This window comes from Chrysochloris asiatica, unplaced genomic scaffold (assembly GCF_000296735.1).
Source record: "Chrysochloris asiatica unplaced genomic scaffold, ChrAsi1.0 scaffold00034, whole genome shotgun sequence".
Classification (NCBI taxonomy): domain Eukaryota; kingdom Metazoa; phylum Chordata; class Mammalia; order Afrosoricida; family Chrysochloridae; genus Chrysochloris; species Chrysochloris asiatica.
The window spans coordinates 5,637,889-5,654,439 of record NW_006408552.1 but is presented as its reverse complement, the minus strand read 5'-3'; the positions used below and the strand labels follow the sequence as shown (position 1 = coordinate 5,654,439).

The 16,551-nt window shown below is 49.2% G+C and overlaps 1 protein-coding gene across 1 annotated transcript in view; it reads left to right on the top strand.

Moving 5' to 3' along the window:
* Positions 1 to 16,226, top strand: part of GATSL2 (GATS protein-like 2) — a 62,009-nt gene extending 45,783 nt beyond the window's left edge. Inside the window, exons 5-11 of the mRNA XM_006859715.1 lie at positions 7,198 to 7,391; positions 8,424 to 8,556; positions 8,797 to 8,920; positions 9,383 to 9,499; positions 9,849 to 9,931; positions 15,981 to 16,075; positions 16,161 to 16,226. Of these exons, the coding sequence (XP_006859777.1) occupies positions 7,198 to 7,391; positions 8,424 to 8,556; positions 8,797 to 8,920; positions 9,383 to 9,499; positions 9,849 to 9,931; positions 15,981 to 16,075; positions 16,161 to 16,226 (812 nt within the window). The remainder of the gene's footprint in view (positions 1 to 7,197; positions 7,392 to 8,423; positions 8,557 to 8,796; positions 8,921 to 9,382; positions 9,500 to 9,848; positions 9,932 to 15,980; positions 16,076 to 16,160) is intronic.
* Positions 16,227 to 16,551: the final 325 nt, after the last annotated feature.

Here is a 16,551-nt window from a genome sequence, read left to right as displayed (position 1 = left end):
AAAAAAAAAAAAAAAAGGTAGTTATATGATCAAGAACCAATGGTACTGAAGAAAGAAGTCCAAGCTGCACTTGAAGGCAGTGGTGAAAAACATGTCTCCTGGAATTTACTGGATATACACTGAAATCCTTCAGCAAACTGATGCAGCACTGAGAGGCGCTCACTCATCTATGCCACGAAGTTTGAACTGGCCAACCAGTTGTACCCGTTCCAAAGTGAGGTTAGTCAATAGAATGTAGAAATCATCGAACAATGTCATTAATACCACATGCAAGTAACTCTTTGCTGAAGACCATTCATAAAATGTTTGCAATGGTACATGAGTAGGCTCCTGCCAGAAATTCAAGCCTTATTCTTACAAGGACATGGAACTAGGGATATCACAGCTGATATCGGGATGGATCTTAGCTGAAAGCAGAGAATACCAAAAAGATGTTTACCCGTGCTTTATTGACAACGCAAAAAAAGCTTTTGACTGTGTGGATCGTGACAAGCTATGGACAGCATAGCAGAGAAGAGTTATTCTGGATCACTTAATAATGGTGTGCTCAAGATACAGTCGTTTGAACCCAACAAGGGGATACTCCATAGTTTAAAATCAGGAAAAGTATGGGCTCATGTTGTATCCTTTCACCATGCTTAATCGATCTGTATGTTGAGCAGATAATCCCTAGATTACGTGAAGAAAGTAGCATCAGAATTGGAGAAAGAGTTATTAACAACCTGAAATACACAGGTGAGAACAACCTTGCATCCTGGTTTCCACTTTAAATACTTGATGAAGATCAAAGATTTCTGTATGGGTTGCACTTTAACATAAAACAAAAATCTTCACAATTGGACCAATGAATGATGGTAAGTGCTGTCCAATCTGTTCTGACTCATAACAACCCTGAACAAGATTTTCTAAGAAGCGGCTGGTGGGTTTGAACCAGAAACCTTGGGTTTAGCAATCCAGTGCTGATCCTACAGTGTCACATCAGGAGGAAAAATGGAAGTTGTCAAAAGACTTCATTTTGCTTGGATTCACAATCAGCGCTCATGGAAGCAGCAGTCAAGAAATCAAATGATGTGTTTATTGCATTAGGCAAATCTGCTGCAAAAGACCTCTTTAAAGACTTTAAAGAGCAAAGATAGCAGCTTGAGGCCTGTTGCCTTTTATGTACAAGTGAAAGTTAGACAATGAATAAGGAAGACTGGAAAAGAATTGATGCATTTGAATTATGTTGGAGAAGAATCCTGAAAGTACCATGGACTGCCAGAAAGGCAGAGTAACGTGTATGGGAATAAGTGCAGTCAGAATGCTCCTTGGAAGCCAGGATGATGAGACTTTGTCTCTTATACTTTGAACAGGTTATCAGGTGGAAGCAGTCCTTGATGGAGGACATCATGGTTAGTAAAGTAGAGCGTCAGTGAAAAATGGGAAGATACTTCCTGTAAACGGGATGCATTGACCCAGTGGCCGCAGCAATGGCTGAAGCGTAGCAACAAAACTGTGTGGCTACCACAGGACCAGGCAGTATTCATTCTGTTGTGCAGAGGATCACCATGAATTGGAACCAACTTTGACAGACCCTACCAGCAACAAGATGCCACTGTGCCTGCCAATATGGATGCAGGCTTCAAACCCAAGGAAACTCCTTTTTTCAACTGATAGACTGCTCACCTCACATCACAGACTAGAGGGTGATTATATTATATCTGCCAATCCACTGGGAATCATGGCCTAACCAAACCAACACATAACCTTGATCACCACACCCATGAACTTTGCCCTACATGTAATTATTTCTTTATATGAACTTACGTTTGATTTCTTTTCATCAGACGATTCTTTATTGAATTGTTCACAGCTTACTGTGTGCTCTGCCACACCATAGATGATAGCATCGGTGATGTCATGAAAGTGGCAGTCATCCTAGTCAGACTCCCAGGATCTCTATAATGGTTCTGGAGAGTTCTCTGGCTTATCTGCTGGGCAAGGTTAACAGTCTGATCCAGGATCCTATTTCCACTGAGCTGATATTGGAGTTCTGGTGTGGCATTGTAAGATAAGCACTAGAAACCGCAAGGTTGGTGGTTCAAGCCCACCAGCTGTTCCTCGGAAACCTTATATAGAGAGTCACTATGAGTTGGAACTGACTCGATGGTGCTTAACAACAGCAGCATTGTTGGATCCATAATCAGTGCTCGTGGAAGCAGTAGTCAAGAGATCACACCAAGTATTGCATTGGGCAGATTTGCTGCACAAGACCTCTTGTAAAGTGCTAAAGAGCAAACATGTAAGATGGTATTTTGAGGACTAAGGTGCACCTGACCCAAGCCCCGTGGTATTTTCCGTCACCTCATATGCTTGCAAAATCTGGACAAATATGGAAGACTGGAGAAGAATTGATGCCTTTGAACTACAGTGTTGACAAAGAATATTGACTATACCATTTGCTGCCAGAAGAATGAACAAATCTATTTTGGAACAAGTACAGCCGGTTTGCTCCTTAGAAGAGAGGATGAAATTCATGTACTTTGAAAATGTTATCAGGAAAGATCAGTGCCTAGAGAAGGACATCTTATTTGCTCAGTGGAAAAGAGGAAAACCATCAAACAAGAGTGGTTGACACTGTGGCAACAACATTGGGCTCAAACATAAGAAAGAAAGAATTTGAGGATGGTGACTGACCGGGCATTGTTGTACATCAGGTTGCTGTGAGTCAGAACCATCTTGGTGGCACCTCATGACAACCACCATGTTTTTCTGCTTTTTTCTGTCTCTGGATGGTTCCGTGAGGACTTTGATGATTGGGGCAGAGGCAGAAGACCTCAGCTCAGACTGGTCTGTTTTCCTGGTCAGTTTCTCCATAACCCTCAGGCCCTTCCTGTCAAAACAGACCCAGGAAGGTCAAGTCAGATGTGGCATCAGCCTCCCCCTGGTTCACCCAAGGCCACTACTTTGAGCTACCCATTCAGGGATGACATGACAGGGGTCACAGATATGAGCCCAGGTGGGGGACACTGAAGAAAGGCCTCCTGCCAGCCACAAGACAATAGGACATTGCACATTTTAAAAAAAAAAAAAAAGGAAAGAAAACTCTTCTTGGGAGTACATATGGCTTAGCACTTGGCTGGTAACCAAAGTTTACAGAGGTACCTCAGAAGAAAGACCTGCCAATCTAGTTCTGAAAAATCAGCCACTGAAAGCCCTGTGGAGGGAGCACAGTTGTCCCCTTGACATTCATGACTTGTGTCACTTTGTGTGGGGTTAGGGTTTCGGTGCTTGATAGATTTTACTTAAGTGGTTTCAAAAAAAAGGCTGGCCTCCAGTACTGCCCCAGCAACTTCATAACAACCGTCACTGGCCTTGGTCAGCACCCGGCAGGAGGCCCTTCTCAAAGCCCTGGCCGGCGATGAGCTCATTCAATCCTCAGAGCATCTTCTGAGTTTGATCCTGATTGCATCATCCCACATTCGAAAACAAGGGGATTGGAAACTGAGAGAGCGAGGGACCGTGACTTTATCCTAGGTCACACTGTCAGGGTGAGACCACGGCCACTGAACTCAAGGACTGACTGTGTGGACAGGCGAGTCGCAGAGGGGCCCAAGGATGGGCAGTCCCTTGGGGACGTGAGCAACCAGCAGACCATGCCCAGTGACAGGGCAGCCAGATTTTGTAGCTGGGGCTGAAGACACACGATGGCTTCCTCTGAGGCTATTTTTAGGGCCTGGGGCAATGGGCTGTGACAGAAATAATCCATTTCAACCTTGGAGTGGATCCACTTTTGCTCTGGGGAAGGGCAAACTTGCTATCTCCTGGTCCATCGCCCAGTGGCTTATCCCAAACCCCAAGGCGACACCTCAGGCACCCTGAGGCTTGGCCACGGTGAGGAGGAGGCCCAACTGACCTTCCCTCACCCAGAACACTGAGCAGCATTTGTGGCTGCGTTCTGCAACCCCTTTACTGCTCTGACAGGCAATCCCTGCCGGAAGTTTCAGTATGCTGCTCGCAGGCGAGAATTGGACACCACAGGGCCCTGAGGTCTGGGGCTCTGGAATCCTTTCTAGCAGGGGCAGTTTCCCCACCTCCTCCTTGGACCCTCATGTCATCTGGACTAGGCGTGGATTTCTCCCGAGTCCACCCCACAACTCCTCCGAACCAGCCAGGAGTCATTGGTGCAGACTAATCCAGGTGCCCTCAGAAAATATGAGGGGGCTTCAAAAGTTCAAGGAAGAATGTAGAGTAAGAAGGTAATGGAGTTTTTTTGGTGAACTTTTTAAGACCTCCTCCCTCCCTTTATGGATAAGCACTGGACTGCTAGCCATAAGGTCAGTGGTTCAAACCCACCAACCTCTCCTTGGAAAACGGTTACTGTGAGTCGAAATAGACTTGATAGCACTTAACAACGTATACACCCTCAACGCTTCCCAAATTCAGACTGTAACACACCTTCGCCATCTGCATTATTGTCCATCCTGTCTTTGTTTCCTAAGGAGGAAACCACAGAAATACCACAAGGGGGACATGTTCAAGAACAGACGTTTATTTTCTCACCGCTCTTTAGGCTAAAAGTCCACATTAGGGTCTCATCATGCTCCTTCCTTCTGTGGGCCTTTCTCTTAGTTTCTGGTGTCTTCCTTGGAGTGTGTCAATCCCATGTCTGTATGTCTGTGTTTATTCTACTCTTTATAAAACTCGGAAGCAATTACAGTTGGGTCCTCATTAGCAAAGCAAACAAAGACCCCTGTTTCCAAACAGCATCACCTCCAAAGGTTGCTGCTGCTCTTGTACAACAGCATGAGACACTCGCCAATCCCACACCATCCTCACATCATGGCTGTGCACAGAGTGGTAGCCACTGCGTCAGTCCACCTCGCTGGGGGTCTTCCTCTTTATCGCCGACCCTCCACTTTACCAAGCGTGATATCCTTCTCCAGGGACGAGTCACTCCTGACAACATACCCAAAGTTAGAGAGATGAAGTCTCTCTGTTCTTGTTCCAGGAAGCATTCCACAGGTTTGGGGTTAGGATATCAACACATGTTTTGGGGTAAAAGACTTTCTGGGTGGGACCAGCAAGAGTATGAATACCTGGTTCTGAGATTTGGGGGACTGATCCAACACCTTTATTTAAAGTTCTGAAGGTAAGCCCTAGTTGAGGAGGTTCTCCTCCACACCCTACAATATCAGAATAAAGCCACTTCTCCTGTTTACTGCACACTGTGACCCTGGCTATTTGGCTCCCTCTCCAGGCCTTGGTGCCAGTTCTTCATCCAGAGGAGGGACAGAGTCCTGATGTCCTCCAACATGGATGGAGGGTTCTCTTGAGGGGCACTGGTGCTGCCACACCCTCGCCCAGCTCTGGCCAGTGACTAAATTGGGCACGGAGCGTGGGGACAACTTCTGGTCAGCAGGCACACACACACACACACACACACACACACACATGTTGTTAAGTGCCGTCGAGTTGATTCTGACCCATAGCAATCCTGAACTGGGTTTCCAAGGCTGTAAATCTTTACGGGAGCAGAAAGCCTCATCTTTCTCCTGCGGAGCAGCTGGTGGTTTTGAACTGCTGACCTTGCGTTTCACAGCCCAATTGGTAACCACTACGCTATCAGATCTCCTTGTATAAATCAGGTCTCCATATATATATATGTTGTTGTTGTTGTTGTTGAGTGCCATCAAGTCGGGTCCGACCCATAGCGACCCTGTACAGGGTTTCATATACATGTATATATGTATTTACCAGGATATTTTAGAAGTAATTATAAAATAAAAACTAAACATTTGAAACGCTGCTCTTGAGTTGCACTGGGGACCTCTCAGGTGCTCAGTAGCCCCCTGTGGAGAGCAGCTACCATCTTGGATATTCTGAAAGGTCTCTTGGACAAAGCAGGATTGGGATCTTTGTGGGAAGGAGCTGGGAATCCCCAGGGAAATGAAGAGGAGATGATCGGGCAGGACCGAGGCTTAATCCAAGCGGTGGTGACATACACAACCGTACCTGCATTTCCCCAAGAAGGTGTTGTTAGGGTCTCTGCTGTCATGAGAAGGGAACTTTGTATTGCCTCCTGAACTAGATTCAGACGGCTGCAGTGGACAGAGGCCCACACGGTACACAGGATTGCAGGGAGGCTTGGGCTGGCCATCTAGCCAGGACTGAGAGGAACATCAAGGCACTTTGGCTCGCTGGAACTTAGATCTTTCTCCTTTCACACGTCAGAGAGATGAGAGGAGGACCTTTGAAAGCTCTTCTTCCCACTCCCTTCTGAGCCTTTTCCCTTTTCTGTGAAACCTCCTGACATCTCCTCCCACACACTGGCCATTACTGGCCCTTCTCAGCCAGCAGGACCAATGGGCTCACTAGCCAGTGGTTGCCGTGGCAACCAGAGCTGGGCAGGTAGGAGCTGAATGGGTCCTCATCAGTCCCCCTCTGGAAACCATCTTGCCTAAGGCTAGCACAGCCCCCGGAGTTGGTTCCCCTCTGGACCCCATTCTTCCTAGCACCCTTGGGGACTTGGCACTTCCTATTTGGTGCCCAGAACAGAGCATGGTCTTTGGGGTCAGCCCTGTCAGAGTCACCTTGGGCTCATTCATCACTGGCCCTTGGTTGCCAGGTGGACTTGGCCCTCGTGGGGTCACAGGGTCCTGGCAGGCCCACCCTTTGGCCCCACCCCTAGGCCTGGTACAGGTGGGTTTAAGCAGGTCACTGCTGTGTGACCAAGTTTCGCGTGCCAGGTTGTATGTGCATGGAGATACGTGCATACGTGTGAACCCGTATCCTGGGTGCCCTCTGTAGGGCAAACAGAAGGCACCGTCTGAATGTGGGTTCTGGGTCTCCATGAGCTAGCTGAGGAAACAGAGGGGCCACTTGTCCTCTTGAACCTTCATGCCAACACCAGCCCCAGGGCCCCCCGGCTCCTGAAATGCCAACACGGCGGTCTAACTGAGGCAGGGAGGGGATACCCAGGAGCCCATTGTGGAAACCACAGAGCTAGTGCATAAGGTGTGACAGTAGTGATAGCAGCTTCTGACAAAACAGAGGGACAGCGGGGGTCCTTCCTCCAGCCCTGCTCCTGTGAGTCCGGCCTGTGCCTGCCGTCTTGCACCTGAGAGGGCCGAGGCTCCAAGCGCTTCAACTGCTTGTCCGCAGAGAGGCGCGGCCGGTCAGCTCACAAGGCACACCTCCCTTCTCTGTCCCCTCCAGAGCTGCCCTCCTCGGAGCACTTGAGTGTAGCAGATGCCACCTGGCTGGCCCTGAATGTGGTGTCTGGGGGTGGCAGCTTCTCCAGCTCCCAGCCCATCGGTGTGACCAAGATCGCCAAGTCAGTCATCGCCCCGCTGGCTGACCAGAACATCTCCGTGTTCATGTTATCCACCTACCAGACGGACTTCATCCTGGTGAGCCGCCTGCTGCCCCGTGTCCCTACCTCACCTCATGCACGTTCCCTCCCTCACAGCCCACACACATCCCCCCTGACACACCCACGTACTCTCACACACCTGGGCACACACACACCTGAGTACACTCACACACACACACCCGGTTCATACCTGGGTACACTCACACACACACACACACACACCCAGCCCACACCTGGGTACACACACACACACGTATACACACGTGGGTACACATGCACCTGGGTACACTCACACACACACACACCCAGCTCACACCTGGGTACACTCACACACACCTGGTTCACACCTGGGTACACACACACATGGGTACACATGCACCTGGGTACACTCACTCACATGCACATTTGGGTATACTCACATATACAGTCCCGGTACACACATACCTGGGTATGCTCAAATACACTCCTGGGTACACTCGTACACACACATCCAGGTTCACACACATAGCTGGATACTTATACACACACTGATACACTCACACACACCTGGGTACACTCACTCACACACTGTCAAGCCACTGACACCCACGCTGTCCCCACACACCCTTCTCACCCAGTGATGCAGTCACACACACAGTCCGCACCCACATGCCCATGTCTCCTGACACACTCAGCCCTGCGTTCAGCTTCTCCTGGCCTCACTACACAGCTATGTGGCCACTGTCCCCTCTCAGTCCAGAGAGAGGAGAAGGGTCCTTTGGGGCCCTTAGTCATTGTCCTCTCATTGTCCCGTTAGCCAGACCAGGGGTCAGTTTTGCCTGCAGCCAGGAAATAGGTGGGCACAGTGCCCACCACAGGCATGCTGGGGCCATGGACCAGTGCTCTACCTGGCAGCCTGTGTTCTTCCCACCATCATGAGGGGATGTAGGGACACAGACTTGCACCTCCTGGCCTTGGCATGGTGTCCCTGCTGTCCCCTGCTCTCTCCCCTTTCCCACCACCAGGAATGCTGCAGTCAAGAGTGGAATGGGGATGAAGCCCATTCATGTCCTCCACGTCCCATCCCCAGGTGCGTGAACGGGACCTGCCTTTTGTCACCCACACCTTGTCATCTGAGTTCACCATCCTGCGAGTTGTCAATGGGGAGACAGTGGCAGCTGATAACACCGGCATCACCAACGGCTTTGTGAAGCCCAAGATGGGTGAGTTGGGACATTTGTGCAGGCGCGTCACCTCATCCCCTGCCGGGACCATCTGGTTCTAAGGGGCTAGACCTGAGCCAGCGGTGAGGGACGGGGCTTCAGAGAAGCAATGACGCTGGCACCAAGTCCAGCTCTCAGCCTGCTGGGGGCAAGGCTGGAGCAGCTGCCCGGCCACCCAGTCCTCCCTCCTGGCTCCCTGGCTGTGGCCTCAACCGCCCTTTTGTCTTTGTGCTCTTACAGTCCAGAGACCGATCATCCACCCGCTGTCCAGCCCAAGCAACAGGTTCTGTGTCACCAGCCTGGACCCTGATACGCTGCCGGCTGTGGCCACCCTCCTCATGGACGTCATGTTCTACTCTAACGGGTAGGGCCACCCACTTGTGTCCCACAGCCTGAGGGGGACACACCTTCCTGTCCCAGGGACTGTCTGAGGGGGGAGACACCCCTCTGTCCCGGAGCTAGTCTGAGTGGGGAAGACTCAGTGTGAGGTAAAGCACATATACCACCTGGGGGTAATGAGGACAAACCCAGTCAGTTGAGGAGCCAGGACCCAGGTTGTGCCTTCAGAGACAACAGGTTTTACTGCAATTAGGCCAGTACTGACTGGAATGGGACCCAGGCCTGTGAGCTGGCATTGACTCCAGGCAGTGACCCCAGGGTGTGGGCAAACCCAGGACAGGGTCACTGGAGATGCTCACCCCTGGGAAGGGGCCAGAGCCTCTGAGGGAAACATAGGCTCAGGGTCTCCCAGCCAGACAGTGAGCTGGGTTGAGTGGGGTGGGCACAGAGTGGGACCCCGTCCCCTCACCAGCTCCTCTGGCCCCAGAGTGAAAGACTCGATGGCTGCCGGCGACGAACACGACCATGACCACATCCGCTTCTTCTCCTTCTCCCTGATCGAGGGCTACATCTCCCTGGTGATGGACGTGCAGACCCAGCAGAGGTGAGCTGCCTGGGAGCATCTCCTGAACCCCAGCCCTGCTGCTCAGAGGGTGAGGGCTGCTCTGAGGACTACCGTGGTGTGGTTGTCCCAAGTCTGAAAGCTTGAGCTGGAAAGAGGCATTGACTAGCTTCACAGGGTGCTTATCTCAAACCCCAGCCTTTCCTGCCCTCCCACCCCCAAGACAAGGAGGGCTGAGGGGAGCGAGGGGGACACAGTCCCTGGGGATATGGAGCCTGGCCAGCATGCCCTTCCTCCGCACTGCATCCTCAGGGCAGGGGTGCCCATGGGGGGTGCTAGCCAGGGAGGCATGGTTCACATCAACCCCTGGGGGTCTCTTCCTCCTCCTCAGGTTTCCTAGTAATTTGTTGTTCATGAGTGCGTCCGGGGAGCTCTGGAAGATGGTGCGGATCGGAGGCCAGCCCCTGGGATTCGGTGAGCCATTCAGGGTTCAATACTGGGCTGGAGCGGGCCCTCCACACAACACATCACTTCCTGGAAGCTGCCTTCTGGTTATAGGTGGGGAAACTGAGGCATAGAGAGCCTGGCATGCACGGGCCTCGGAAGACCAGAGTGTCAACTCCACTTTAGAATTGTTGTTAGCTGCCGTGGGTTGTGACCCCATATCCAGTGGGGTCCTGTGACATCCTCACAGTCAGTTGTGGATCCGATGGTTGAGATACCATAGGAATCTCATTGGCTGATATTCAGAAGTAGTTCTCCAGATCTTTGGTTCCAAGACACCTCTGAGTGGATTAGAACCTCCACCCAAGTGCCTTACCCATTTGCATTACCCAGAACTAAGTGTCGTCCCTGGTAGTCACGTAGCCTCACACTGAGGCCCTCCTGAGGGTCAGGGGAAAGGCCTGCTTGCTCACCCTCTGAAGTGCTGTAATATGTGCACTTAAGGTTCTTGGTTCAATCCCTGGACCAGTGTGTGTCTCAGGTCTATATCCATGGCACAGGTCAGGATCCTAGGCTTGTGGACATTAAGTAGCTGGAAGTGCTCACCAGTGTCCCCTCAGGTTCCCTGAACTCTGAGCCATATTTAGATCATTCTGAGCCTCGTCACGCATGTGGTGTGGGGGGCAGTAGAGAAACAGGATTCCATCATGCAGGCATATGGAGCAGAGTCTTGAATGCCAGAGTAATGGGTTCTTCAAGATTTTACTCTAAAGGCAGAGGGCTTGCCATTATAGAAGAAGGGTCACTGGGAAGCCCTGTGGAGAATGGATTTGAAAAGGCCCATAGGCAAGACACATGAAGAAAGTTACATGTGCTTATCTGTTTATCCTTGGGAACCCTGGTAGTGTAGTGGATTATGAGCTAGGCTGCTAACTGCAAGTTCCAATCCACCAGCCTCTCCACGGGAAAAAGATGAGGCTTTCTGCTCCCGTAAAGATTTACAGCCTTGAAAGCCCTTTACAACGACTGTAAATCAGAACCAACTCTGTGGAACATAACCACCATTTATCCTTAAAGTGGTGGAAAACAGTTTGACAGTTTATCAGAAAAGTGAACCATAGAATTAGCATATAACCCAGCAATTCCCCTCCAAGGGATGTGCCCCAAAGAATGGAAACAGGGACTCAAAAGGGTCCATGTGCGCCACTGTTCAGAGCGGCATGATTCATAGTCGCCAAAAGATGGGAGCATCTCAAGTGTCCACCAAGCGATGGATAAAGAAACTACAGAATATACATACATTGACTGATTCTTCCGCCATAAAGAAAAATTGATACTGGGATGACCTATGAAAACATTATGCTACATGAAAGAAGCCAGACACAAAAGGACACGTATCATGTGATCCCACTTCTGTGATGGAGTACTTGTTTAGTCCCGTCGGGTCAAATCTCGACCCTAGGCACAACAGAACAAAACACTCTTCAGTCCTGTGCCATCCTCACAGTTGTTGTGTTTGAGCCCACACTTTTGTTGTTAAGTACTGTTGACTCAGTTTGACTCATAGCGACCCTATATAGGGTTTCTAAGGAGCAGCTGGTAGGTTTGAACGGCCAAGCCTTAACAATTAGCAGCCTAGTGCTTATTCTGCAACACCATCTTAGGACTCCAAGTCCATAGTCAGGAGAGGCAACTGCATAAAACATGAGGTAAAATAGTGGTTACCAGGGACTGGAGGGCAGGGAGCAGGAGAAAGAGGAGACTGTCTTTATAGAGAATCCTGGCGTGGCTTTGTGTATTAATGTGCCAGACTGCAAAGCCCTTTGAACTGCAAGGTTGGTGGTTCAAGCTCATCAGCTGCTCTTTGGAAATCCTATACAGGGTCGCTATGGGTCGGAATCAACTCGACAGCACTTAACAACAGCAATAACAAAGAGCAGTTCTACAATCTCCTATGAGATCATGATGAGTTGGAATTGACGCAATGGCTGGAGGGAGGGGAGTGAGACGTTAAATTGCCTCTGCTTGGGGCGATGGAAAGGTTTCGGAGTCAGAGTGATAGTTGGACAATATGATGACTATAATGAATGGCCTTGTATTGAGTACTTTTAAGCGGTTCATATGGTTTGTGGATGGTCGTGTGTATAGAAAGTCCCAGAGTCCATGAGAAAACTTCAAGAGCTCATGCAGAGATTTAGCAAAGTTGCAAGATGCTAGGTCAGCAAAATACCCCATGGGTTTCCTAAAACCCAGCAATGAAAAATCTGATAGGGAAACAATTCCACTTACAAGAGCATCTGACAAAATAAAATATCTAGGAATAACCTCACCAAAGACATGAAGGAATGGCGCAGTGAAACTTACAAAGCACTGCTCAAAGAGATTAATGAAGACTTAAATAAATGGAAAGATCTTCCATGTTTTGGGGTTGGAATACTTAATATTGTTAATGCCAGTGCAAGCCAAAGCAATCTATAGATTCAGCCAATCCCAATTAAAATTCCTACATTCTCGTTTCCACAAATGGAAAAACCATTCCTCAACTTTGTATGGAATGGCAAAAGGCCCCAAATAGCTAAAGCAATAGTTGAAAGAGAACAAAATAGGAAAAGTCACACTTCATGATTTTTAAACATGTTATACAGCTACAATATTCAAAAGCCTATATAGACACTGAGACCAATAGAACAAAGTTGTTGTTGTTAAGTTCCACCAAATCAGTTCCTACTCATGGAGAACACTCTATGGGTTTCTGAGAAGTGGCTGGTGGGTTTCAGCCACCGACCTTGTGGTTAATAGTCTAGTGCTTATCCTTCAGCACCACACCGTCCAGAAATAAACCCACACATTTATGTCCAACTGACTTGACAAGGGTGCTAAGTCCGTTCGATGGGGAAAGAAGAGTTTCGTCAAGCAGTGATTTTAGGAAAATTGGATTTCCACATACAAAAAAATGAAAACAGACCCATGCCTCACACCATACACACGAACAAATTCAAAATTGATTAAGGACCTAAGTGTACGAATTAAAACCATAAATTCTTAGAAGAAAATGCAGGGGCAATTTTTTATCAATTGGGCCTCACTGTTTTGGGGGGGGAATCAGTAGATTATACCATAACAAAAGCACAACCAGCAAAAGATAAATGAATAGGACTTCAGAAAAATCTAGAGATTTCACCAAAAAGTGAAAAGACAAACTTGTGGCTGGGAGATTATATGTGGAAGCCATGAATCCGACAAGAATCTAACAACCTAAAGACAGGCATAAAATGGGCAAACGATTTAAATAGACTTTTTTACCAAAGAGGACCTTCAAATGGGCAAAGATGATGAGCATCATTAGCCATCAGAGAAACATCATTCAAAGTCCCAGCGACAGACTTTACACTCCCATTAGGATGGCTAAGAATTAAGATAACAAAAGAACAGAAAATAACAAATGTTAGCAAGAATATGAGAAATTGGAATCCTTGATCTTGGCTGGTGGGAATGCAGAATGGTGCAACCTTGTGGCAAAAAGTGAGGCATTTCCTCAAAACAACTAGAAATGTGATCCAGCAATTCCACTCCTAGGTAGATACCCAAAAGATTATTCTTTATAACCCTATTCTCAACAACCCAAAGGGGAAATCAACCTAAATTTAATCCACAGATGGAAGGACAAAACGTCCATTCATACAGTGGAATACTACTCAGCCAGTTGGAGAACTGAAGTCTCCATACACGCTACAGTATGGATGGAGCTGGAAGGCATTATGCTGAGTGTAATATGTCACTCACAAAATGACAAATGCTGTATGACCTCACTTATCTAAAAAGACACAATGTGAATATTTATTAGGACTGGGAAAGAGGGAGAAGAGAAGACTTCATGTTGATGGAGCATCATGTTGATGAAGGGGAGGGCTGCCTAGCAGGTTATTGGCATTGCTGTAAATTCGTTGGACACTAGTAAAAAAATTAAACTAGTGAAAGTTGTGTTACAAATGTGTTTCTAACGACAACAAAAAGAGAAACTTGTTGAGCCTACTTATGTTACAACCCCACACCTCGTGGGATTTGGCTCCTTGGTGTAGAGGTTTGGATCATGGTTTTGTGGGACATTGCAGTTAATTGGCCTAATAACGTGTTAAGTGCTTTTGTCCCACCTCCTAGTTCATTGCATAGTGCCTGTCTAGTGCTTATCCCAAGGGGGAATGACTATTGGTCGCAGTGAATGAATTATTTAATATTTGCAGGTAAATTCAAACATGAAGATTTCCATGTGCTTCCAATAGCCCTATAGTCATCTGAGGAGGCCTGGTGTGGCACTGTAGGATAAGCACTGGACTGCTAACGACAATGTTGGTGGTTCAAACCTACCAGCCACTCCTTGGAAGCCTGATATAGGGCGTTGTGAGTCGAAACCGACTCAGTGACTCTTGACAACAGCAGGGTAGCTGATTTGGGGGGTAGTGGGTGAGTCAGTGCTGGAATTCCAGGCCAGGCCACCTCCCACCCAGCCACAGCCGTCTGTCGGTGAAGCCTGCTTGTTGCTGGGATGCTGAGCAAGTTTCAGTGGAGTTTCCAGACTAAGACGAACTAGGAAGAAAGACCTGGTTATCTAGTTCTGAAAAATGAGTCACTGAAAATCCAGTGTACAACTGACCCGGGACCAGGACTGGGACCAGGTAGTGTTTTAGTCATTGTGCAGGGCCCACCATGAGGTGGAGTCCTTTCAAAGGCAGCTCAACGCAACATCCACTTCATCCAGACTTTGTTGTTGTTATATTATCATCCCCATTGAGTTGCTTCTAACTCGACCAAACTAATAGGATAGAATGCAGCCAAGGGCCAATGTGTACTGAGTGTCTGTCTGTTAGTAAACTGCCTCCAACCCCCTTTTTTTTTGTGACAAGCCTGGTCCTCAGATCGTGGAAGTCTTCCTGCAGTCAGAAGCCTTAAACGGTGCATTCAAACTAGGCAGGCCCCTGTGGCGGCTTGTGAACCCCCCCAGGAAACTCCAAGGCCGCCTGTCAGCTGGAACCAGGATGGGGCAGGAGGGCATTGTAGACCTCCTGCCTTGGAGGTCGAGCAGAGGAAGGAACACATGTTCCACCCACAGCCAAATGCCAGAGAAAGCTGCTCTTCTTGTTGGGTGCCTGCCCTTCTTATTGGGTGCCACAGAGCCGTTCAGCTCCCATGACCCCATGCATGACAGAACCCACCCTTGCCCAGTCATTTACATGATCACAGGCATGCTTGAGGGCACTGTTGAGTAAATCCATCACAGGAGATGAGGTGGTTTTCTTCATCTCCACCGGCCCTCTGCTTTACCAAACATGATGTCCTTTTCTAGCTGTTGGCTTTTCTTGGTGACATGCCCAAAGTAATCGAGTCAAATCTCACCAGTCTCGGATACTGCCTTTAAGACGGGGTTGCTGCCTGGTAGGGATCACTAGGTGGTATGGATGGGTAAGCACTCAGAAAGTTGCAGTTCACCCAGATGTATCTTGGAAGAACGTCCTGGCAATCTGACTTAGCAAAATCAGCCGTTGAAATCCCTGTAGAGCACAGTTCACCTCTGAGACATGAAGTCAGCACAAGCTGAAGTCGACTTGGTAGCAATTGGTTTGTTTTATTATTACTACTATTAATGGGTGGGAGAAAGATGAGGCTTTCTCTGCTCCCTTAAAGATTGGCAGCCTTGGAAATTCTGTACAGGGTCGCTTTGAGTCAGAACTGACTTCATAGCACCCATTCACCACCACCACCGTTGTAGGCAGGGGTTCTGACAGGAAGGCGTGACTTGTCAAGGTCATCCAGCTAGCACAGAGCAGGGCAGGACTGGGAAGAGGGCCTGAACATGGGCCTCCTCAGTTCACCCTGCTGACCACAGCACATCTGTGGAATAGTCGGGCAGAGGGTGAACTTAGTGGATGGAAGAGAGTGAATGGCAGGCCCGGGGAATTGACGAGGTTCCTGAGAACTGCTGACTAGAACCAGAAGGAAGGGGTAGATGAAGATCATGGGGCAGGGTGCCCAGGGAGTCAAAACCATCTGTTAGGCTAAGCAGCAAACCCTCTTCTTTCCCCAGACGAGTGCGGGATCGTGGCCCAGATCTCGGAACCCTTGGCTGCTGCAGACATCCCTGCCTACTATATCAGCACGTTCAAGTTTGACCATGCCCTGGTGAGTGTCCAGCCAAGGGCCTGGGCAGGGTCCTCCTGGGGTGGCAGGTACCTGACTAACAGGGACAACTCCCCACCCCTTACAGGTACCAGAAGAAAACATCAATGGCGTCATCAGCGCCCTGAAAGATAGTCAAGCCGGGAAACACTAGGAGGCCTGTCCTCTTCCAGACCCCGGGCTCTAGTATTTCCCCCCAGACTGGAACATCAGCCCCGGGGATCCCAGAGAAGAGGCTTCTGGGAGACTTCTGATTGCTGCCTCTGCTAGGCCTGGGGAGCATGCCAAGGCCGTCTCCCCATACCCCCTGCCTTCTGGAGCCCCCCAGACCTCCCTGAGAACTGCCTGCCTCTGTCCCCAAGCCCTACCCCTGAAATGGTTTCTGAGGCCCCCACCAGCAGGCAGATGCCAAAGGGGGCCGGCCCCTCCTGGGAGACTCAAGGCCGTCTCTCAGGTCACCTCGGGGGATGCTGTGTATG